Source organism: Chiroxiphia lanceolata, chromosome 2 (assembly GCF_009829145.1).
Source record: "Chiroxiphia lanceolata isolate bChiLan1 chromosome 2, bChiLan1.pri, whole genome shotgun sequence".
Classification (NCBI taxonomy): Eukaryota; Metazoa; Chordata; class Aves; order Passeriformes; family Pipridae; genus Chiroxiphia; species Chiroxiphia lanceolata.
In genome coordinates this window covers 5,087,463-5,111,967 of record NC_045638.1, presented here as the reverse complement: position 1 = coordinate 5,111,967, position 24,505 = coordinate 5,087,463, and the positions used below count along the sequence as shown (strand labels likewise).

Genomic DNA, 24,505 nt, shown 5'->3' with positions numbered 1-24,505 from the left:
TCTGCAAACAGTTTGTTTCCCCTGTTTGAGAGTTGCCACGATACCATAGTTCAGTCCTTGTTACTGTTAGCAGAACTCCTGAGGTGGTGGATGCCCAATCCCTGAAAACATTCAAGGCCAGGTCAGGTGGGACTCTGGGGAACCTGATGCAGCTGAAGAAGTCCCTGCTCATTGGAGAGGGTTGAACTAGATGGCTTTTAAAGGTCCCTTCCAGCCCAAACCGTGCTATGATTCTACCATGTGTAGAAAAAAAATGATAGGAAAACTAGTCCTCGCTGAATGTTTAACTTGTTTTTTTTCAGTAAGTCTCCATCAAGACCAAGGATCAGCCCTTTGATTTAAGTGGGGAATGTTGCCTGTCTGCCTCGGAACGTAACATTACACAAATGGGGGAAAAGCAGAATGAATAATAACTGAGGCTTTTTGGAGTGGAAATAATATTTTGATGAAGCATGCAGTGACTGCAAAGTAGGACAGCGTGGCTCGATGGGGAGGCCTGGTCCCTGGCCTGGAGCTCACTTCTGTGGGACTGCTTTCCTTCCTGGAGACAGTTCTGCATATTTTGAAACATTTTTCTTCTGAAATAAGGAACCATTGTCTCTTAATCCATAGTATCCACCTCTGCTCTAGGAGGATTTGAAAACCCCTCTCGGTCAGAGTAGGGATTAAGAGCCTTAGTACTCTGGCTGGCTTTCCCACTCATAGAGGCAGTTCAGATTAAGGACTGTGATGGAGATATTACTAAGGGACCATTGTACACATACCCTGCAGTTTACAACTAATCACGTTGTATTTTGCTTTCAGATGGGATGGGTAAAAACACATCTTACAAATCCAATTTCTGTTCTATATTTGATCCTCAGAACAGCTAATCCTCTCTGTAAACAGCAAACCCTGTCCACAATGTTATCATGTTCTGATCTCTTGTCAGTAATTTTGTTTTGTTCCAAAAATTTAACTCCTGTTTGATTTTTTTTACCCTAGTAAAATTCCTAAATAAATAATGCAGAAATATTTTTGAAGCCAGAGTGCCCTCAGTTTCCAGTTCTACTTATTTTTTCTGGTCTCAGCCTGCTGTGTTCAAGACTTGAGCACTTGGTGATGTCTTTCATTCAGCTCAGTGAGCAATGTTCAGAGTCAGGGCTGAAACTGCAGAGTTGAAACAAACTAAATTATAATCTTTCACTAATGAGATTGGGGGATAGCGTGTCAGAAAAGATTCTGGTAAAACTCAGTTATGTATCTTGCATGGACTGTGAAAATTGCTGCTGGTTCCATAAGAGCAGCTTTCATGCAGGATTTATGAACTGCGAAGGCAAAAAGCTGATGTGAAATTTTTCACTGTGATTTTTCCCTGTCTCTCCAGTGGCCTTTGTTGCCCACATCAAAACCAAGCAGGATCCAGAAGTTTTAGATACTACTCTGTAAGAATCACTGGAAGGAATTCATACTTCTAGACACGTAAGCAAATAGGTTTTCCTCAAAAAATATCGATAAATGACTTATCAGTTATAGTCCCCAATATCCAACAGAACCCTTACCTAAAATCCCATATCTACAAGTCTTCCAGGTTTCTTATTCTTTGAATTCAGGTACAAACATAACATGAGCCCAACTATACCCAAATTATCAGTCTCTCTTCTATTTCTTGCACTAATTAACAGCTGACACTCAGAAAACCACTCATTTATCCGAGCTTCGAATGTTGGGCGGTATTAAAAATAGTCTGCCAGAATCACCATCTGTTTGATGCAGTGGTAGCTTCTGCAAGAGAAGAACAGAGAAATGGGTGCATGTGTGCATGTACATGTGTGGGGGAGAAAACATGAGAGCCCTCAGCTGGGAGTGTGAGCAAAAACGAGAAGTCCCACGGGCGCCTCTGACGCCGCTTCTGCCAGAGGATGAGAAATGTGGTAGATGTTCTGCTTTCAACAGATGGAGCTCTGTGATCCTGCTGATTCACACTTACCTTTGGGCAGGGACATGGCTCGACAATGTTCATTTCAGCACGACACCCAAGTGGAATGTTCGGGGGGGATTCGTGTGACGTACCTTTACCCGTCTACAAGTGCAGCATCTCGTGTGTGTGTCTCTCTGCTAGACTCCCTCTCTTGCCAGCAGAGAAAGAGGATGACTTCCAAACGATAAATTAGCCCACACGTCTCCAAATCCCACTTTTAAGACAGGATGTATCATCCCCTGGTGACACCACCCACCTCCCCTGTGACTGCAGGGCACCCTGTGTGACTTGTTTGGAGCAGTCAGCACTAACTTTGAGACGGCTGTGGCTCATGGATAACTGGGGTGAATCCCACTAGTTTCCTAATTATATACATCACCCTAAAATAAGAAACAGGAGCTGCCAGACAGAGCTGATGTACCAGGATCCCGAGGCATGTGGCATGTGGTAAGTCACAATTCCCTTCCCTGTAACATCCCTGAAAAGAGAGAGATGGGAAAAGAGGCTTTTCTCTTTCTAGGAAAGGAAAGTTGTCTACGATACACTCATATATGTGTGACCCCAGGACAATTTTGGATGCCCATTGAAAGGGACAGCATGGCAGAGGTTGGCTGTTTCACTATAGGCAATGAAGGATCTCATTACTTTTTAGGGTTATTGGGGCTCATGGCTCATGAAGGTTACATTTAACAGAGATTTGTGCAACCTACTGACTATACTAAGGGACATATTGCTAATATTCAGTACTAATAACTATTGGCAGAATACAACCAGGAACCAGCAATACTGGTTGTGAGGGGCCGAGCTGAAAGTTTCTTTCTACAGCAGAAACAAAAATATTTAATAAAAGTATTTCAGACTTTGACAAATAACACAAATGTCTATACTCTGGTTTTTTTCTCAACATAAAAAGGGCATACATTTGCTGCTAATGGAATACTAAGTGCAATTAACCCTGAAGCACATGAATGCATTAGCCTTGAAATGTTTTGTAAACTGGATAATAAAGACGCTTCAGCACCAAATGTTCTCACTAAATGTGAGTGAGGCTAGGTTGTTTGTTTCAAAACTGCTCTCATAATTAAAGTCTGACATTCCAACCTGCTTGATAATGTAGGACTGTTAGAAGGGAAATGTTAGTTTACGGAGTAAGGAAAAGCAGGTATGGAGAAAGACCAGTGAAAGGCCAACTTTCAGCTATAGAATTAAGTTCATGAGAAAGGTGAGAGAAACAGAATGGTTTTGTCTTATTTGTACTGAGCCAGAAGATCTGTGTATGAGGAGCATAAGTTGCTATGCTTGGTTTGTCCAAACTCGTGGGTAGAGTCACCTACAAGTAAAGTCTTTAACTTACTCTTTGTCTTGACCAGTGTGAACATAAACTGTAATAATTATGTCAGACTGAGTGTGACTTCAGAGAGATAAACAGCAGCAAGCAAGCCTTTCTGGGTGATGGGTATGGAAGAATTATGGAGCTACCCTGGAATTATGGAGATGCACTTGGATTATGTTTTGTTCCCCCAAATGCTTTGAGAAGCCCTCGCTGGGAAGGAAAGAGAAGGGGGAGTAGGGGAGAGACAGGCCCCAAGTCTGACATTATCTTTCACTTTTTAAAAAAATTTAAAGCCATTTTTACTCCTTAAAATGTTTGTGTGCTGTAATGTGTCAGAGTTTCAGGAACCTGCTGTTCATTTCCTACTCTTTTACAACAAGAACATCCAGCAGGCCCCTTGAATTCACCAGGGCCTGCTAAAATCAGAAAGCCAAGGTTAGCCAAGACCAGTGGCCAGACTCAATCTGTGCTACCTGGTACCCTCCTGCACCCACAGAGACCTGCTAGCAGCCAGAAAGTGGCCTTGATCACACAGAAACATATTTATGTCTCACTGTGCTAAAGTAGGATTTGGGACCAACTTGCCACTGCATGGGACAAACTTGTGAAAACCAGCTGGACAGAGCAGAACCCAGAGGCGTGTTCGTGTCCTGACTGCCCATGAACATCCCCCTGTGCACCCCTTGGATGGCTGGCAGATGAAAGGGTGTTCCCCCAAATCATCAATCCAAAAAGACCAGGGGTGGTGTCCATGTGCTGAGAGAGTCATCAGGATGCAAAAATATTTCATCGCCTTGAAGAGACCGTCACATTATTATTTTTCTTCTGCGTTTTGTTTTCAATCTGAATCCAGTTTGGCGTGTTAAAAATAGCATGGTGAGCTTTGGAAAAATCTGTTGGGTTTGCTGTAGCCTGGGCTTTTATACCACAGATGCTGCTGCTCTAACTCAGAAGAAAAGCTCACATGACAGGAACGATTCCTGTGCGCTGACGTTTCGATGCGACGGCCACGGCACCAAAATGCTGCCTGAGCCTTGTTCTGTTCCTTGTGTTCCAAGAGGAACAGTGGACGTGGATGGCTCAGTTCTGTAGACACCCAGAAAGCCTGAACTCAATAAATTCCTTTGAGAAAGAAAAAGAAGGTAATTTCTCTGTTAAACATCCGGAATGACTCAGTAAACCAGAAAAATGACTCCAGAATTCTTCACTTGCTTTCTGAAGAAGCGGAAAATACCACACTGAGTGATTTCATGGAATCCTTGACAAAGGCAGCGGTCCTTTTCTTTTTTTCCGGTTAGTTCAGGCTCTGTACCCCTCTGATTTTCCATGCTTGATACAAATATGATGTTGATTAAGTCACTGGAAACAGAAATCCTCTTGAATTAAGCATTTTTCTCAGAGGAACTCCTTGCAACCCTGTGACATTTGAAAAGGAGAGCCAGGAAGCCATCCAGCTGAGAATAAGGCCACTGGCTGGTTCAGCTCTGCTACCATTTAAATCTCAAAGGTCAAGAGAAAATGCTCCCAGTAGTTTCTTCATGGAAAAAAAGATTGGGCATGAGCTGGGGAACATTTCCTTGATGGTGGATTTTTAATTCAAAACAGAATCAATAGAAATTTTTCTTAAAAAACACAGCCAAAGGGTTAATAATAACGTTATGAAGGAAAATAAAACTCCAGATCCAGCTTGAGTTTGGCAGAGCAAACCTCACCTCTTGGCTGAGGTTGGGGGTTTGGATGCTTGACCCCATCTAGTGGCACTGCAGGAACCACGAGAAATCCCAGCCCATGGTGGTGTGTTGAGATCACCTCGTCCTATATGAAATACAGCCATGGCTTCCCCTTGTCCTACTGTCTTCTCCTTCACCTGGCAGCAGGCCAGGCTGTGGCAGGGCTGGGACATGGATGTGTTTCCCTATGTGCTCAACCCCGGGGGCACGTCTGTGTTCAGGCAGGTGGGTAATGAACTGCTGCCTGTCTCTGGGAGAGAGGATCCTTTAAAAATAAATAACCTGAGCGGCACTTGTTTCCCCCAGGTGTGCATCCCCTTATGTAGGTGCTGGATGGGAAATGAATTACGCTGTAATTTCATTTTTCAATCAGCTCCGAGAACGAGTGACCTCTTTGAAGCCTGACTGTGCAGAGCCCTGGTTTGGTGTGCGGCTGTAACACCACAAAGACATTGATCTTCCCTCTCCCACATCCCTGGCATGGCCATCCCCTCCACTTCCTACTACATTTGGCTCCACTTCTCCCATAGGAGACCCTCATGTCCTGCTCTTTGACCAGGACAGAGCTCGAAGCCACCCTTTTGGGGATCTCGAGCTCAGGTGCCTGTGGGGGTACCATGGGTGGTGTCAGCTGGGCTGGGGTGGGTCACCTCAGGTGCCTCCCAGTGCAGAGCCCTTGGTGCCCCAGAACAGAGAGATGTTCAGTCAGCTCTGCCCCCTGGAGAGCCCACCCCTGTGGTCAGCTTTGGTGAAGGCCATTTTTGGTCATGTCTCTGAAAGGTCAGTTTACCAAACTGTGACAAACAACCGGGAGCCCTTGCGGGCACAGGAAGGATGGGGACAAGGGGAGAGGGTGGGAGCTGAGGGAATTGTGGAGGTAAGGGCTAGAATTCCCCAGCATGATGCAGGAGTGATGCACAGCAGCAGTGAGCTGGAATTCCTTCTCCTCCCAGCCTCCCACCGTCCTCCCGCAGGAGGCTACTGGACTCCCGGGTGTTCATGGCACTGGCCTTGCAGATATGGACCTCAGCTCTTCCTCTGGGACATGCTGGCCTTGGTGTGGTCCTGCCTTCAACCCCTGCTGATGGTGCCTCTTGGCACTCCTAACTCCTGGGAAGGATTTCAAAGCCAGTAAACTCTTCTTTTGTAATCCCTGCGTCCCTCTGCCCTCCCTGCTGTGCCCCTGTGGACCCGCCAACACACAAACCCACTTAGCTTAATTCCACACTCCCGCTGCAGAGCGCTTTCAAAGGGCTCCTCTGCAATGCTCAGGTCCCCGGGGGAGGCAGCATGTGGCTCTCTGAGCCGGGTTTGTCCCTTCATTTACCCCCCGTGCCGAGGTGAAACAGCTCCTCCCGAAGTCAGCAGCACAGGTAGAAATTAAGGATGAGGCCATGGAAACACAACACTGCCTGTGAGTAATTGCCACCACAACGAGTGCTGTGGTAGGATGCCCACCTCTATTGCACGACTGTGAGCCCAGCAGGCCAGTTGCAAGTTGGAGCTGAGCCTTTTTAAACTCAACAAGTGCTGTTATAACGAAGCTCATACCTCCGTTACTGGTTGACAAGTAGCTTAGCATTGATTTAATGAGTTCCCTTTAGAAGCCTCCAATGCTGCATTCCTTGGAAGATTAAGGGCTGTTGCCTTTTTTTTTTTCCCTTCTGATTCTTTCTAATGATGTTGTTACTGAGGAGGCAGGAGAATCTGAGATATGCCCTGCTTACCGCTGGGTGAACCCCATTTACACAGCACTTTTACTTCAGGAATCCTTCCAAACACTGCACAGATGGAATTTTACATCTGACAAAAGAAACAGATAACATTTATCGAGCTTAAACCCCCTTAATACCACCTGAGTTTGCATTTGCTTGCTCATGTGACTGTGCCTCTTCTGTGTTTTTAGTGTCAAAAGTACTCTCCAGAGGCTGCTTTGAGAAATGTTGCATTGTTTTCTTTTTAAACCAGTATAGATGACGATGTGCTTTACTGAAATCTATGGAAACGCTCACCACTCTTTCAAAATGTGGAAACATTTTTGTACTGAACTGTACAGGTACCGGGGAGCTCCATACAACCCTTGCTTCGGGGGGCTGTCAGGAAACCAATTCATTAAACCCCGGCAAAAGAGAATCAGTGCCCTCAGCTCAGCAGAGCCGGCACCGACGAGCCCGCGGTGGCACAAGAGGACAGAGGAAGAGGGGCACGTCTAAAACAGACGAAGAGGAGCAGCGTTCTCTGGGAAATCTGGCACAGATTTGGATTCTCCAAGGTCTTGTTCCTGAGGACACGACTTTGGCGGTCGCGTTGGGTCTCCAGGGCAGTGACTGTAGGCAACGGAGACGTGTGTGGTGGGATGGGACTGTGAGTATCAGCTATTTAGTCACTTCTGTGATCACTCGCACAGCAAAGGGGAGGGAAGAGAAAGAGCATCTTCGCTGTTTCTTTTTAAAGGAGAAACTAAGGGCGAGGATGGATGAAATGAAAATTTAGAGCAGGAAGAGATTTGCATTTTGCAAGTCAAGGTTTACTTGCTCTGGGAGCCTCGCAGCAGCTCTCTGCTACAGAAAAGGCACTTGGTTTGTGGCCAAAGAATTGCTGACAAAAAAAAAAAAAAAAAAAAAAGGAAAAAAAGACTCGCACAAACGCGGCGGATTGTTTCTCTTTAAAAGCAGTGGGCCGGCAGCCCGGCAGCGTGCGAGCTCTCCCTTTTTAGCCAGAACACATTTTCTCCCGCAGTACCCCCTGCGCTGTGAAGCGTGGTTAACCAAACAAGGCAGGCGAATGGCAGGGGAAAGTTTTAATTAACGCTTTATCGGCATTTCACGAACAACTCGGCAGAGGCGGCGGGGACCCCGCAGCCCCCGGCGATGCGGCGGCACCACCGCCGGGCACCGCCTGCCCTTCGGCGCGGCCCTGGGAAAATGCCCATCGCCAAAACCCTCCGGGAAGGCAGTCTCCAAAGGAATCGGTGCTTTCCCGGCTCCCGCTGCCTGCGGGGAAAGCCTCGCCGCAGGCAAAACTTTGTAAACACGTCGCGACGCGGCTCCGGGAGAGGAAGCAGGGATGCGAAACCCCGGGATCCCCAACGCCGGCAGGGAGAGCTGGCAGCGAGTTAGTGCTGGCAGCGCCCAGCCCTCCCCTGCTGCCAGCCTCCCCTTCCCCTTTAAATAAACATCCGTGTACAAAGCAGAAGGCACTCAAGATCCCCCCCCCCCTTTCCCCTTAGAAAGGGATTTGGAGCCCGCACCGGCGCTCAATGCGAACGCGCGTCTGAGTCGCGGCACAGAAATGAGTCGTGCAGCGAACACAGCCCCGCAGCCGCCGTCCGGAGACGCTACTTCGTGAAAAACAGCAAAAGTACCTTTTGAATTCTTCCATCAATATCCAAATAAATACACTTGGGCCGGTAAGTCGAGGAGGCAGATCCCATCTTGCTACTGTTGGGCTTTCACCAGACTTGTTTCCAGTGTCAAACGGAGCAGAAAATCAGGTTTATCCCACCAAGCCGAGCCACCGCTGTCTGGCAGTTTGGTGTCCCCGCTCTTCTGTATCCCACTGTACTCTCATTCTGGGAAGGTCCCTCCTCTAACATGCATGCATTTTGCTGTGCCTCTGTCTCTCTCTGCCACCTCCTTTTAGTTTTGCTTCCCTCCAAATCCAGCTGCTTCGGACAGGGAAAGACACAGGCTCCAGATGCTCTCTGCGAGTCCCCGCTCCATTCCCATAGCAACAACCCCTCCTGGTTCTAGGGCTGAGAGCTGCTGGGCATCGGCATTGTGGCTCTGCCCCTGGGACTGACCAGCTCCTGTTGTGCACAAGACCATGTGGCACTTAACCCTCGGGGGGAGCGGGGGGGGGGGGTGTGAGGAGGGGGAAAATCCTTCTGCATCAGGGTGGTGAGAGACGTAATTTGATTTTGTAATGAAATAGGACCATAATTATTAATTAGTGCCTGTCCTGGTGAGCTGCTCGCACCCTGCAAGCAGCGTGATAGGGTCCCACCTGGAAGTGCCCTGTGCTGGAAGTGCTTTCAGACACACACAGCAGCTGGGGCTCGGACCATCTCAGCCCAAACCCAGCAGCTCCATTCCCACATCCCTCCTGACATCATTACAAGGACAAAAAGAAAAAGCAGCAGTTTTTTTTTTTCTTTTTCTTTTTTTCCCCTGTAAGCTCCAGAAGCATGAAGAAAGTGCAAAGCCCATGCTCTCGCCCACCGCCATCCGAGCCACCCCCGGAGAGAAGGAATTTGTTATTTTAAGGGAATGTGAAATATCCTGGCAAAGGCATCTCCTGGGAGAAGGCGCAGCCGAGAAGCAGGAGGGAGCAAAGCATCCGACGGTGTGTTCTCGGAGCGGATGCCGAATGCCATCTGCTGTGCTGTGCTGCAGAGCCCGGGGGAGCCGGAGCGGCGGCAGCGGCGGGTGATGCTCGGTCACGGACGGGAGAGAGGTTTGGAGGCAGCGGTTCCTCCGCCCTCGCAGGGCGAGAGGTGCCCGATGGGCTGCAAGCCTGAAAACAGCGCCAGCTCGCTGTGTTTTCTGATGGAGGGGCTGCAAGAACATTTCCCGGCCACCTCCCTCTGTGCTGCAGGCTGGGAGAGCCGGGCTTGGGGCAGCGGGGTCGGTGCTGCCCACCCTGCCCACCCCTAAGCCTTGTTGTAGCCGGAGTGAGACACTCCCGACCCACAGGCTCAGGCACCAGGAGCAGCCTGGGCTGCCCCGGAACACGCAGGGCTCTGCCTCTGAGTGAAAGGGATTCCTAAGGGCTTGGGGTCTGAGGGGCTCCCAGAGCCCGTTTTGGAGGCAGAGCCAGGCTGGCCTTTCAGACTGAAGCCAGCAGAACTCCTAAAGCCCTCAGAGCCAGTGGCAAGGTGACACCTTTGGGAAGTGCAAGCCTCTGCTTCACATCCTTCCTCTGCCAGCTTGGAGGTGGCACTGGAAGTCTTCCAGGAGAGATCCTTTGCCCCTGCTGGGCTGTCCCCTGGGTGGTGTTACAGTCTATCCCATAGAATCACAGAACATTCTGAGTTGGAAGGGACATACAAGGATCATCAAAGTCCCACTCCTGACCCTGCACATGACAGAATCACGCCATAAGCTGTCCTGGAGGTTACCCTCTAGGCTATTTTGCAGCCTATCCCACAAACTATCCTGCAAACTGGATAATCCTGGAGGTTAATCCCTCGGATAATTCCATAGGCTATCCCCCTGGCTATTCTGACATGAGTACAGCTTCTCCCACTGCAACAGCCCTTCCACATCAACCCCACTGCTTCTGTACCTCAGTCATGACTTTGGTGACCCATCCCTTCATACCCTGCTCTGTCTTAATCCTGTTTTACCTGAGTGCCTTGGTTGACCTTGCCAAGCAGCAGATACCTGAGGGAGATGGCCAGGAGGACAAACATGCAGCCATTTAGAAAGAGGCATCCAGAGCACTCACACTGGGAGATGCACATGGGGCATCTGGTCTTGTAGAGGAGGGGGCTGAGATCTCCCCCTGCGATGACCCACTCCTGGAGTGGTCAGACAAGGTCACTGGTGCACTGAAGGATTTGACCACACATCACTGAGACATCTAATGACCAGTCCCATACTGCTGAGCATCTACCTTTTGATTTCTATTTTAAAAAGCAACCGGCTTCTCCAGCCAGCAAAAAAGACAGGCTCTGAAATCCAGGTGATGATCCCGGTCCTGCCTCTCCATCCTTCTTGTCCTATCTACTCTCCCTGTGTATTTAAAATAGTGTTCCTTAAGCCCCAGCACACACACCCCTCCCCTTAATTACATTAATATTTGTTGGAAAAATTGCTTTGCTGTAAAATTGCTGACTATTGCGCTTTTCAAGAACTTTTCATGTAGGAGGGAATCTGCCAAAGCTGAGCTCCCAGAAATTACAACAAAAACCTGATGTAATTGAAGGCACAGTTCAAGTCCATGCCTGAAAGACAGTATTCATCAAAGAGGATGTGCAGTTCCCTGAGATAACTGCCTGCCTTTAGTTGGTTTAACCTTCCCAAATCTCCTTATTTCCTTATACACTGTGCAACATGGGGCAGAAACGACTGGGAAGCACTGTCCTATCTTATCAAATCCTTCAATTGTTCATCAGCTGGGCCAAATCCAGGCAACACAGTGCCAGACAACGATTATCCAGCATTTGCCTTACAGGAGTGTTTTGCCCAGCCCAGGGCAGCACCAGGCTGTTTCCCCCCCGACCACAGGCGGCACATCAAGGGTTGCACAGCTCTGCTTCGCCTTCCCTGCTAAGCTGTTTACTGAGGCCAACACACACCTCTCTGTACACTCAAACCCTGAAAGTAGGTGTGCCTTTTGGAGAGCTGTGGGGCTTGAGCCTTTGGCCCAGCCACCTGGCAGTGCCCCAGCCAGATGTCACTCCCAAGGACTGAAAAAGGCACCTCTGTCTCCCGGTCCTGGCGCCCACTCCATGTCTGTGGTTCAGAGGCAGCTTTATTAGGGCTTCCACAGTGTAACCAGAGGATATTCAGACTACACATGGTTTGCCCTCAGACTCGCTGCTGTCGAGGCACAAAGCACCCACAATGGCTTTGTGTGGGTTGAGATCTCCCCGTGCTGCAAACCCTGCTCAAAGGGAGAGGGAAAAGCTTTAGGGATGAAAAGGGCTGGCCAAGCCACTCTCCATGTGGGTCTGGGATGGGATGGCACCATTCCTGTCCCCCCCCATCCCTGCCTGCAGCTGCAACGATGCAGAAGAGACAGAGGCAATGAGCCATGGAGGACAAGGTGGGGCAGCACCACAGACTGCCAGCCTTCATAGTCCCTCCAAGGATCTGCCCTCATCAGACATGTCTCAAGGTAGCAACATCCTTATGCAACAGCCTCTCCAAATCTTTCCCCAAAGCATTCCTATCAATCCCACTCACCTATTTACAGCCATGGGATGGGGTTTCCCAGACTTGCTTCTCCAGTCCTGAAGCCGCTGTGCTCACAAGGTGGTTCCTTTAGCTTCTCTAAAACCTGTTTTTCCTGCAGTACTCAAGAAATTAGTTTCCCCTTGCAGCCTGCTGTGAGCACATCCAAACCTGGGAAGTGCAGGGTAGTGATTTTCAAAGGGATTGAGATAGGGAAAAAAAAGCAAGATAATTTAAACCTTTCAGTGAAAGATCTCTTGTTCAGTTTTTCTCAGAGAAATGCATTTCCACATGTCATTGCTGAACCCTCTTCTCTCAGTCCCTGCTGTGCTCTGACTCTCCTTGCCCTCAGGGATGAAGTGAGGCATCCAGGTGCCCTTCCTGCCCCTAACCTGTGCTCTGGGAGGCTGCAGGGCTGAACACAGCACCAAACAGCTCACCCCACCCAGAAGGACAGGGAGAGAAAACCCTGGGGTTTGTGCAAAGCACAGAAAGTACCTGAGTGCCCTTGGAGGGGGCTGATTAGGGTCTAAGGTTGTGTTTGGAAATGCCTCCTGGGCCACTGTAACTGGCAAGGTGCAGCCTGGTCCCAGGAGGTGATGGGCAGCTGGAGTGTGACTCAGGTCAGGTATTTTAAGGACAGTGATATATTTTCAACAAAGGCTGCCTAGAATTAAAAACAGAGAATTTTTAAAATTAACTCTTTTCCTTACCTACTCCATATCAGCCTTCCAGGTGCTTCCTCTGCCCACTAATCCCTTCTCTTGCACGTCCCCTCCTTCAGCTGCAGGTTTGTCCATCTCTACGTTCCCACAGGGCCTTGTCCTACTGCTTTACTTCCCTCAAACCTGCCGAAACACTGGATTGCCCCTGAAGCTGGGAAGGTTTCCCCTTCACTCCCACAGCTCCTCTTCCTCTCCCTATTTTGCTCAGTCTTATCTCCCTCCTTTTACCGTCTTTGGTGTTTTGCCATTTTTTCTCCTGGATGTTTCTCCCCCACAAACCTGAAGTCCTGCAGACTTTATGCAGGAATTAACTGCCCTTGGAGTTTTCTCTGTTAACAGCTAAAGGTTTGCTGTGGCAGTGTGAGCTCCTCCATGCAGAGCATGGCTGACCTTTCCAGCCCAGCTCTCACTCCTTTCCATAAGCCGACGGAAAGAATATTCCTTGCTGCATATGGAAATTTTAGCTCACTTCTTTGCACAATTTTTTTCGTACACTGCCAGGTTTCCACAGGACCAGTCTTGTAAATGATCATATTGAATGTTAATTAGAGAACGAGTGATTATTAATCTCGAGACCTTTGTATGATTTGTCCATGTGGACCTTTATATCATCTGCCCCTGGAAACCCGTGTTTGGCCCTTCGCCACGCAGCACCTCGGCTCTCCACATCACTCTTGGCTCCAGCCCCATTTCTGGGATTTGTTGCTCGCCCCAGCCCCATTCCCAGTCCACACACTACAGCTGCAATCACCTGGTTTCCATGGCAACCCCCCGGGAACGTGGGTCAGAAGAGAGCTGTGACATCTTCTGACGCGGCTGGTCCGGGCACCAGGGTGCAGGTCCGGAGCTCTGTGGGCGGGAGACGTCGTGTTACTCACCCAGGAGCCAGCTCTGCTCTCTAATCCAGCAGCGTTGGCCACCTCGGTGACAATGCTGCCTTTATTCTCTTTACAATTGTTGTTAAAATTCGGGTACCAGTAGTTCTCTCATGTCTCAGCGCTCAGACGTACCAGTTAATAGGTTCAGATCTTGGAAAAGTGCAGCAAACCCTGTTGACTCACAAAAACCTGTCCACGTGTGCAGTGCTGGCTTGGAGAAGAAGAGGAGACTCAAGCCACGGGCAACCCTTTATTTCACTTTAGGAAAGCATGTGTCCAGTACAGGATCTGGTGTTTCTTGACTTTTCTCTGTTGAGGGAAAAAACCCTCCTTCTCCTGCTGCGTGTTAGAAACTTTATTAATAAACCTTTTTTCTGAAGCACTTACAATACCTGGCAGGTCCCAAGTTGATTTCCTGAGGGTCTCCCAGCGGTGCAAGCCCACTGCCTTTCTCTGCTGGGTGCAGAAGCAGCTCAGCCTCCACAAGTGCTTCCTTTCACTGCAGCACCAGGCCCTCGGCACAGCCTGTGTCCTGATTTCACTAAGAGCATTTTGCATCACCTCCCAGGTGACCCCTTCTTCCCGCCAGGAGCACACAGGACCTCGGGAATCTCCATGCCCCATGCCATGGTGTGGTGTGCTGCCAGCTGTCTACGGAGAGCTTTGGATGGTCTCTCTTCCACTGCCACCTCTCTCCTTGATTTTCAGCCTCCCTTCCCTCTCTGCTTTCCATTTCCTACCTCTTCCCTTTGTTTCTCACTCCACTCCCATCTCCTCAATCCAGCCGTCTGTTCCTAAGCCTTCATTTAAAGTTTGAAGAGAGCCAAGTGTACACACACACACACACACACACACATACACCCCCTAACTAGCTGCTAACGAGCCTCCTGCATCCCTGGAGTGGACCTTCTGGGAAAGCCCAGCTAGGAAAACTGTGTTTTCATAAGGTTATGGAAGAAATTAGGAGACCCAACTGGAATTTTCAAGAGCTGATGGGGGAAAAAAAAATAAATGAAATTAAGTGTGCCTGGAGTCACCCACTAGATCATGCAGAGGGATGATAGCCAAGAAGTGGAAAAATCAATTCCCTCTACGGGGCAAGGTTGGCTCTTGCTCTTGGCAGGAAAGCCTGAGCGGGGGCTGCAGCCCATGATCCCAAATGGGAGGGAAGGGATACATGGCTCGACTTGAAGAAAACTGCCTGGCATTTTATGTGGTGCAGGAAAGTGAAGTTCCTTCAGATGCCTGTTTTGGGAGACTGCCATCTGAGCAGCTCAGGGCTGTGCAGTGACTCACTGTAAATCAGCTATTCCATCTCTCTAACAAGCAGACCTCAGACACCCTGAAGTCTTGGCAAACTGAAGATTAAACCCAAAGATTAAGGGTTGCTAATACCGGTTCCAGCCTGATGTAATCTGTTTCACAGTCCACGGATGTGGGGCCTGGGGGACAGGGGTGTCCCTCTTGTGCCTTGGCCAAAGACCTGACAGGGGCAGAGCAGGAGGGAATCATTGCTGCAGCCCTGACTCATCCCCGGGTGCCTCCTTGTCTGCACGCTGACGATCGCCCCCTCCCACAACAGGAACCACCATCACATCAGCAGGAACGTCTGTGAAAACGTTTCACTACTCGGGGCTGGGAAACTGCACCTCAGCTGCATCACACCCACAACCCATAAACATCAGAGCAGAGCCATGTGAATTCCTGGGGGGGGTTCAGCAGAGAGGAACTTTGAATGGTTCTTTGCAGTACATTAAAACCTGGACCTTTTATGTTAACATTATTTTTAAAATACCAGTCTTCATAAATAGCTTGATAATATCTCAAACACATAACATTTTTACATAATGTATGTATTTTCTTGCATTTGTTCTGTTTGCACAGTGGTGTTTCCATTTACAGGCAGCAGCACATTTTCTCAATAGAAGTCGCTTTTGGGGGGGGGAGGCCACAAAACCCCCACAGACTCTGTGTGAAAAAGATGTCAAAAGCCTCCTGTAGCACTTGAAGTGCCTGATCTGCTCCACCAGAACACCGAAGGCAGCATGAAATGGCCAAATTTTTAACTATTCTTGCCATTCCCAAAACTATGTTGAGTATTTCTTTTCCTGGGAGCACTACCTAGACAATCACCCATCACAGGGCTCTCCAGAGCATTCTCATCATCTCCAAAAATCACAGGTCACAACCAAAGAAACTCAACAGATTGGATGAGAAGTCATTAGTGCCTTCTTTGAGGTAACAGACTTGTGGCTCTTCACTTGTCTCCTACTTCCTGAGCCTGACTGTTCATCCATGTCAGGTACATAAGCTTTCCTCTGGAACTCTGAAAGCCAGAAACTCTGACTGAGGAAAATTGAACTGAGATTTTTGTGCAATAAGACAATCCAATTTCCTGAGGAAACAGAGAACATCATGAATTAATGGTATGGTCAGGAGAGAGGGCAGCACTGAAGTAACATAGAAAATGAAACGGAAATAGCTTATGGGGGGAAGGGAGTGCCTTGTACAAAACCTGAATTTAACTTTTTTTCTTTTTAAATACTTTTCACTATGGTTTCTCCAGCCTCCATTTGATTGAACATGGCCCAAGTTTTCACCACAGTGCTGGGTCTCAGCCCTTATCTCCCCTCCCCTCCTGCACCCTCCTTTTCTTAGAGGTGCCCCCAGGCAAACCTTTTAGTGAGAAGCTTCTCCCACAGAGGCTTTGTTGGTGGTTGGATCCTCTCTGGTCACACTCCAACACAGCTGAAGCCATGTCTCCTTCCTAGTCCTTCTTCCTCCCTTCCTTCTTTCTTCCTTTCTTCATTCTTTTTCCTTCTTCTTTGAATGGATTCACCCAGATTTTTTTTTGTAATTCTATCCTCCCACCTTCAGCTGCTTCCACACAACTGGATGTGAAGGTTTTCCCTCCCTTGGATCTCTCCCTCTGTCCAAGTGTTTGAAGAAAACGAACTGTTGGCTCCCAGTCCCTGCCTAAAAGCTTCTGGTTGGCAGCAAACAAATTTTCAGATGAGAAACTGTGATCAAGAACATACAGAAACAAACACAGAGAAATAAAGTAAAAAACCAGGAGCCCTCCACTAAAAAGGGCACAGTGTTATGTGCAGCTTGTCTCTCCAACCCCACACCTTTGTGTGACTCTTTGTTTCCCTCCTGCTGTTCTTCCATCACCACCATCTCCTCTGACCTCTGCTCTGTTCCCCACTCTCTGCCTCAGTGCCTTCACCTGCCATGGCTGAAGGGGCTCCACGTTCTTCCCCCAGCCCCACTTCACAAACGGGGTGACACCTCCCTGCAATTTGCCATCCAGCCCCCCAGCCAGCAGTACATCCTCCTGCCCAAGGCACGGCAGCAGAGCCACGGAGCTGGAATCACTCACCCACAAAGCAGGATCCCTGCAGACACACCGAGCCCTGCTTGCTTTGGAGCTTGACCCTCGCGCCAGGGGGAGAGAGCCAAAGGCAACACACCACTTTGTTTCACTCAATAAAATGGTGCTTTTGGCCTGCTTTCCTTCTGCACACCCCTCTCCCCTCCTCCCACCCAAACACACCACGTTCCCAGAGCGAGCCACTGAGACTGGAGCTGTGTTTGAAGAAGAGGAGCTGCTCTTCAGCAGGTGCCTGGTTTGTGTGTCCACGTCTCTGTGCACATTCCATGTCTGTGAGAGGCTCTATAAAGCTTTAAGGCATGACATACACTATGAACATGTTTCCTTCCCGCTCTCCAAACACAAACACACCCCTCTGAGACATGTAGTGGCTCCATGAATTAAATACTGCTGGTGTGCTACAGCATCATATTGCAACAAACACCACCATTACCTGCTGTTCCTGCACTGCTGAATACTAATTTTAGGAACTTCCACTGAGTCCTCCATGAGGATACCCAAACCTCCTACAAGATTAGCACATCCCAACACTACACTACTGCTCCCTGTGCTTTTGGAGTCCAGTTTCTCCCCAGTGCTGCCACTGCTGCTCCCCAAGTGCATCTGCCCTGTGTTTCTTTTGCCAGGATCCCTTGAGAGCCTTCAGCAACCAGCTCTGCTTCTCATTCTAAAGGTTTAAACTCGGTAGAGTCCTCCCAAGACACAAAAGCCATCATCAAGGATCACTTTGTGAAAGCATCCTGCCCTTGGCATCCCAGCCCAGCACATCCCTCCAGGGGGCATCAGCTGAGCAGGCAGCCTGGATACCTGTGCCAGGCAGAGCCCAGCAAAGGCTGCCTGTTCCAAAATGATCCAGGATTTGACTCTGGGTGAATCAAATTGTAATTCACAAGGTAATTAATTGGACAAACTTGCTTGAAAAGAGATTCACGCCACAGAATACTAAACTTGCTGGAAAGTCACCCAGCACTAGATTTTTTTTTTTTTGTCTCAAAAAAAAAAATCAGACTAGCGATGCAGTTTATCAAGGTGTTGTTTGTTGTTGTTTTCCCCAGCAGAACCCATTTATGAGGGCAATTTCAACTGTGCTTGAACAACAGAGATGGCAAAAACAACTTATAGAAGGCAGCTCCTGATGTTTCCAGCTCTACCAGCAGCTGCTAATCATCCATTTTGACTGCCTTTATGGGTCTGGGAAGTCTGAAAAAAATTGTGTATAGGAACCAGTCTGCATTTCAGAATAACATTTCCTTTCTGATGACACACAGGAATGACATTTAAATGCTGCTCTGACAGATGCATTATTTTATTAGATGATTTCAAGCAGGACAAACACAGGAGCTTTGTTTTCCCTGTTACTGTAAGGTTTACATCATCTGAAACATTTCTACTGAGAGGTCTCATTTCAAATGACAGGGAAAATTGTTCTGAGAACTGCATGTGTTAGTTCTGCCTCAGATGCTCAGGTAATTTCATCCTTTCCAGCACCATTTCTAGGTGCTTTGCTGGAGAGGGATTTCATCCTCCTCAAAAGATTATTTGCTGACGTCTGGGATAAGTTTAGAGTCTCATCATTTGCCTGACAGGGAACTGCATGGTAGTTTATTTTGTCTAATCTAATACAGCTATTAGTCCTGAACCAACCATTCTTGGGCTTCTCTGCCTGCACCCTGGATTTGTCAGTCCACTCAGTTCTGCCTTTTTGGGCTGGTGACCCCCTATTTTGAGAACTGCCACTGTAAAAATCAGAGCAAGGAAATCAGAAGGTTCTATTTTCCTCTACTTTCAGCCACCTTTTTTGCAGACAGACACACGAAACAGCTGTGGCAGTGGATTTCCCTTGGTGCCAAGCAAGCGAGCAAGATCTGGAAGAGAGAATATGCTTTTGATATTTTTTTGTGACCTCTCAGGTTCTTTGTTACCACACTTTCTTCCTGCCATGCACCACGAAAGCTGAAGCCAGAGGAAAAGGGAGAAGAAGCTTTATAAAGACTTCTAACAGTGACGGCTAAATTGAATCCCGTTGTTACCTACTGGTATAAAACTAAACCTGCAGACTGTGCCACAGAACAACACAACATTCAGCTGTTTCCAACCAGATGATCAGAGCAATTTAAGAATAAGATTCAGAACCTGCTGTACTTATTAAACTGAAGCCTCGTGTGGCCTGTGGTGGAATTGGGTGACTCAGACTCGAATATAATACTCCGTCCTTGCAGCAGAAATAACATCACTGTGTTGGTAGAAAAATTCAGAAGAAACTCACTCCTTCCAAAAGTTTTGCCTGTATGTAATTTAGTTATGATGGGCTGCCCATACTGTATCACAAAAAGAGGTGAGAACTCAGAAATTGCTGATCACTTTGTTTCAGCACGTGAACTCAGGCTGCTGCTTCGAGTTCTGGCCTCAACACAAGAAGCTGCCGCTGGTTTCTGAACAACCCAAGAAATTCAGACCACCTGTTTAGGATTTAGGTAGCAGATAAACTGAAAATAAGCACTGGAGTGCTTATACTTACATGGCAGTACACGTGAAGTCAGTTTAGTGTCCCCCTCTGCTGAAACAAACAACTGGACCAAAGGGAATATTGTGAAAAAGAGGGGAAATATTTGACAGCTGTAAGAGAAGGAGGGAGGTAAACCCTAAGTACACCATCAAAAGAGACTTTGGACACATTTTTGTAGCTGATCTCCTACTGCAGGAGATGAGCAGGTTCTTGGAACATGCCTATAGAAAGTTTGGCTTTTGTATTTGCAATTTACCAGCTGTGAATGTTTCACTGCAGCCAAAGGGTAACTGGTATACAGAGGAAACACAAAGGATAAAAAGTAAAAACAAACCCCAGGCAGCAACTAATTATCTTCTTATTCCAAACTGGAAACTAACCAAAAGAAGGGAGACAAAGAAGGAAACAACTAACATTTTGTAACAAGCCAGTTTATTAAACTCAGGCAGTGAGACACAAAACACAACTTTAAGGTCATTGGGCACGAGACTGAAGCACGCCAGCAGCTCAATCTTCCCCTTCCCTCTGCCCAGCTGTAGGGATGACAGTCAGATTTTTAACTCAGCATGTCAGCAAATGTAGTTCAAGGTTCCCAGAGCCCCAGAGGACACAGACACAGCCCCCCCACCGGGGTCTGCAGTCCCTCCCCAGGCAGGGCAGGACGTGTCCCTACCATCATGTGGCTGCTTCAGCAGAGAGCAAAACAAAATCAAACCAGACTTGCTCTAAGGTGAAAGTGATGTAGGTCAGCAACCAGCATATCCTGTCAGAGGTTGGGACAAATCATGAAATAATCTCATCTAACTGTTTACTTAATATACAGGCCACAAAATTTCATTCAGACCATAGAACACCACCATTACTGACTCCGGGCCTCATCATTTGATGGAATTGTAAACAATCTTCCCCAAATTAATTCCGTATGAAAACCAGCAGGCCTCCAACAGCTCTAGACATCCTCTGATTTCATTTACACCATCTTACACCTGCCTAGTTTTTGGCAGCACTTCTCATACAAACATTTGTCACTGGAGAAACCTACCAGCAGCAACCCAACAGATTCCCAAGCCTAAACGCGAGGAGGTCAGCCAAAGTCAGAGGCAGCACAACATTGGCACAAACATACTGGTGGATCCCAGCTGTTATTCTAAGGATATTATGCCAGAAGCAAATACAATAACCTCCTGAAATGGATAATAGAATCCCTCCTGGAATTTCCTAACTGACAAAATACCGAGGAGTAGGTCTATCTTAGTGCATGCAGTGGGTTAGCAGTTTAACTTACAGGCAAAAGGAGTCTCAAAGCAACCTGTGAACACAGCACCACCTTCCCTGCTACCTATTTTTCTTTTTCCCACCCTATATAAACCCTTCCTACACACAGTGGGGACAAACCTCCACTGACATGTATTTGGCAACAGCTGGAGTGTTCCCAAAGGTCCAAGCACCCGCTGGAGGCTCCTGTTCCCAATCAGGCAGAAAAAAAATGGGACTCTGGTCTCCCTTCTTTTATAAGGCACCCCAGCTATTATTTGCCTGTTCCTGGAAGGCCCTTCAGGCAATTTAGATCAGAAATTCTGTAACCAGAAACTGTTTTCCTTTCCAATCAGTTTTTCCCCAGCGCGTCTGTCGTTTGGACATTTTATCTCAGGCAGAGACACACAAACCCCATCAGACATCCTAACAGAATCAAAACAACAAATACTCAAGGTGATTAGAGCAAGAGAGAAAGGGTGAAGCTTTTCAATTTCAATTCCATATATACTGAAGAGCAAGCCAAGCAGACAACAAAAAAAGTCACCTTAAAACTATGTGTCAAGGTGGACTCAGGCAAGTTATCTCCTTCTCTGCTACACCAAAGCAAGCAGAATATACCCATCTGATGCAGCTGATTGGAAATATTGATGTTGTACAAGCCACAGTTCCACAAAATGAAAATAAATTACATGTTGAAATTAAGAAGGGCACTGATTTTAAAACAAAAGGTTCTAATTTGTTCTCCTGATGAGCCATTTTCATTACTCTCACAAGGGACAGAACTGCTGTCCCAGCAGGGATATCCGTCCTTCCAGCCTATAAATGGAGCATTTCTTCATGGAGATGTAAAAGATAAAAGTAGTCATCACTTCTCATTTTAGAATAGAATCTGTTTTTATTCAACACAGGTTGGTAAAGGATAAAATTCACAATAACCAGCATTAAAAAACAACAAACAAACCCTGCAGTGATATTTAAATTTGGTTGTACCTACTGGTCACTCACATTTCTACACACACAACTTTGTCGGTCTTGCTCATTTCCAGATCAATGAATATTGACACCCAACACTAACAGAACACACTGTTTATCCACAACCTGGGGGACCTTTAGAGTTTTCAAGAACAAAAAGCAAATCTTGATCTTTTTGTCCAGTAATTTTGTAGCTGAGAGGAACCAAAATGCTGCAGATTGACATGGAAGGAGACATGGGCAGACTGAGAGTCCCAATTCCTGCCTACAATCGATGCAAGGAAGGCCTCAGCCCAGCACCTCCAGCTTTGTCATTAACCCCTACCCCAGTCACTGAAGTGCAAAAGCTACTCAAATAAATAAATAAATAACAGCAGCAGCCCCAACAAGGAAAACCCAAAACACAGTTTAGTATCTTTACAGCCTGTAACTGCAAAATACAACCAAAAGCTTTTTAAACTAAGACCTCAGTCCACAGGGAACAGCTTCTCAAAATCTGAGCACAGCAGGGTTTGAATTGTTTCAATAAAAATATAAAGCTCTGCTGGTTCAGTCCACTGGGACAGAAGTCCTTTCAAGTAACATTGCTGCAGAATTCCTTCACATTTAACTGCAGCTCAAAGCCCAAGCACAGCCCAGACTCATGCATTCAGATGCTGAGACCTTCCCCAGTGGTCTGAACAGGCTTACCCAAAATGTATGAAGTCAACCATTCATCTAGGAAAGTGCAGGGACAGGGCCTACCTACAGTTCCTCTGCAAGGACCCAATACTTTCCTTAAGGCCCTGTGGCACTGAGGTTTTCCTTCTATCTCTGTTCAGCAAAACAATTAAAAACGAGCACCTTCCTACAGTGTTCAAGTCAAGCATAAATCAGGTGCTGAATCGAACCAGTGAAGTGACTCAAAAGACTCAGCAACTACAAAATTACAGCCCTGGAAATTAGGTGTTGTGCCAGTACATGGAAGACACCACCAGCAGCTGATGAGACATTTCTGCAGGACTACTTTAGAGTGTTCTGTTAATCAAGTGTAAAGACTGCTGAACTGTTTCACAGAACTTAAGAACATAGTTCAGAACAAGACATATTCCTAGAGCTTTAATAAATACAGTTAAGGACAACACATGGTTTAAATTATCTAGCCTTTGTGATTTAAGTATAAACACCTCATACAAAAAGGATTTCTTTTCACTTTATACATCTTAAAAAAGAAAAGAATCACAGAAACATCTGTTTGCAAAGCAGCTGTACAAAGAAATTATATGTTCTGAAGACATTAAACCATCTATTTGCTCGGTAACACTAGTTACTCAAATGTTCTCTCACAAACTACTGCCCACACAGGTAATTTTTCTGATATTTCGGCTCCAAATCTGAAATTCAGAGCCAATGGAAATGAGCCACTTGAGAGAGATTTCTGGATATTAAGGCCCTGATCTGCAACTTCCACATGCGCACCCCAGCACGGAAATCACGAGTACCCAACAGAGATCCCTGTGGCAAGAGGGCACTGAGGCAGCTCATCTGCTCAAGCCACAAGTGCTGTAAGGAAAAAGGACAGCTCACAGTTCACAAGAAACCACCTCTCATTTCAGCCCAGCCTGGCAGACAATTACGTGACGTTTGCACAGCCAGTTTATAATGCCCTGAAAATCATTAGAGCCCCCACTGGAAATTCTGACTCATAAGCTGCTTTTTGTTGCTTAGGACTCCTTTTTTTTTGTTTGTTTGTTTTTTGCACAATCCTAACTGAGGACTAACACTCATCCAGAGATTCTGTGAAAACTGCTAACTGCAGTACATGGCAAGAGTAAACTCCATTTCATTGCCTACCAAAAGGCTGGATGTTGTCCTTGGGAAGTAGTACTGTAGTTAAAAACTAATAATACAGTGGGTGGCTACTGTCTGAGCAGCTTCAAAATACTAATAGCAGCACATCTTAATAACCAGTTGATATTGTCCTCTGTAAAGAGAGGCCCTCAATGTACACAAGATGACAAAAGAAACACACACTTTGCTCACTGACACTGGGACAGCCACGTCGGGCTGGTACAACTTCAGCTTCCTTCTGCTCTAGTTTCGCCTTGATTTTTGGCAAAAACACAGTTCATAAGTTTAATTAAAAACATCCTATCAAAAGAAACAAAAAAGGCACTTGGTATTTCTCTTTGGCTCAGTTGAGGCGTGCTGCTAAAACCTTCCCAAAGTTCCCATCTCTTTGTCTGATGAATAGTTGCCATCCTGAGGTACTTACTCATGTGCAAAAATAAAGAGCTTCAGGGAGTTACCAGCTGCATTTCTCACTCTGCTTCCAGTAATGGTGCAAAGTTCTTCACCAAACAGAATCTCTTAAACACAGAATAATACATCCCACGAAGTCTGGATTTCAGGGAAGAGCTCTGACCACTGGTACAGTCCTTATTCCAGCTCTGCTCGTGTAGCTCAGTGCTCTTTAAACCTGGGAAAGAACAAACCAGGCAGGAAAGGCTGAGGTGTGAGGCATAACAGCCACCGACGCCAGAGTTCATGATACATCCCCTGCCATGTGTTTTCTATTCTCTCTCCATTTTACTTCTCCAAAACTGCAAACAAGGGGCTTAATTTAGATTTTGGATCTGCAAGTGTAACCCCACTGATTCAGTGGATTTTTTTTTCCCCCTCCTTTCAAACCACTGTAAATTCAGAGTCACCCTTTTCTTTAAGGGGACCTTTTGGAAAAATGCGCATTTGAAACGATTATTAAACACAGACCAAGGAATAGGGGTTTATTCCCCACCTGCAGGATGAAACCCAGGAAAAAATACACCATAACCAAGAGACTGTGACAGAGGTGTGTTTTCAGATATTTTTA

At 47.0% G+C, this 24,505-nt stretch overlaps 2 protein-coding genes and 1 long non-coding RNA gene across 13 annotated transcripts in view; 1 reads left to right on the top strand and 2 right to left on the bottom strand.

Annotated features, from left to right (window-relative positions):
* The window catches only part of PDE9A (phosphodiesterase 9A), a 49,823-nt gene extending 41,367 nt beyond the window's left edge, over positions 1 to 8,456 (bottom strand). Inside the window, exon 1 of the mRNA XM_032678188.1 lies at positions 8,388 to 8,456. Within this exon, the coding sequence (XP_032534079.1) occupies positions 8,388 to 8,456 (69 nt within the window). The remainder of the gene's footprint in view (positions 1 to 8,387) is intronic.
* Positions 7,367 to 15,462, top strand: LOC116782111. Its single transcript, XR_004355124.1, has 3 exons — positions 7,367 to 7,387; positions 8,253 to 8,432; positions 9,200 to 15,462. It is a non-coding gene; the product is annotated as an uncharacterized LOC116782111 (long non-coding RNA).
* Positions 15,463 to 21,554: 6,092 nt separating this feature from the next.
* SLC37A1 (solute carrier family 37 member 1) overlaps positions 21,555 to 24,505 on the bottom strand; it is a 39,277-nt gene continuing 36,326 nt past the window's right edge. For all 11 annotated transcript variants that reach the window (XM_032678181.1, XM_032678186.1, XM_032678176.1 and 8 more), the window contains one exon: positions 21,555 to 24,112. In XM_032678181.1, the coding sequence (XP_032534072.1) occupies positions 24,097 to 24,112 (16 nt within the window). In that variant the 3' untranslated portion in view covers positions 21,555 to 24,096. The remainder of the gene's footprint in view (positions 24,113 to 24,505) is intronic.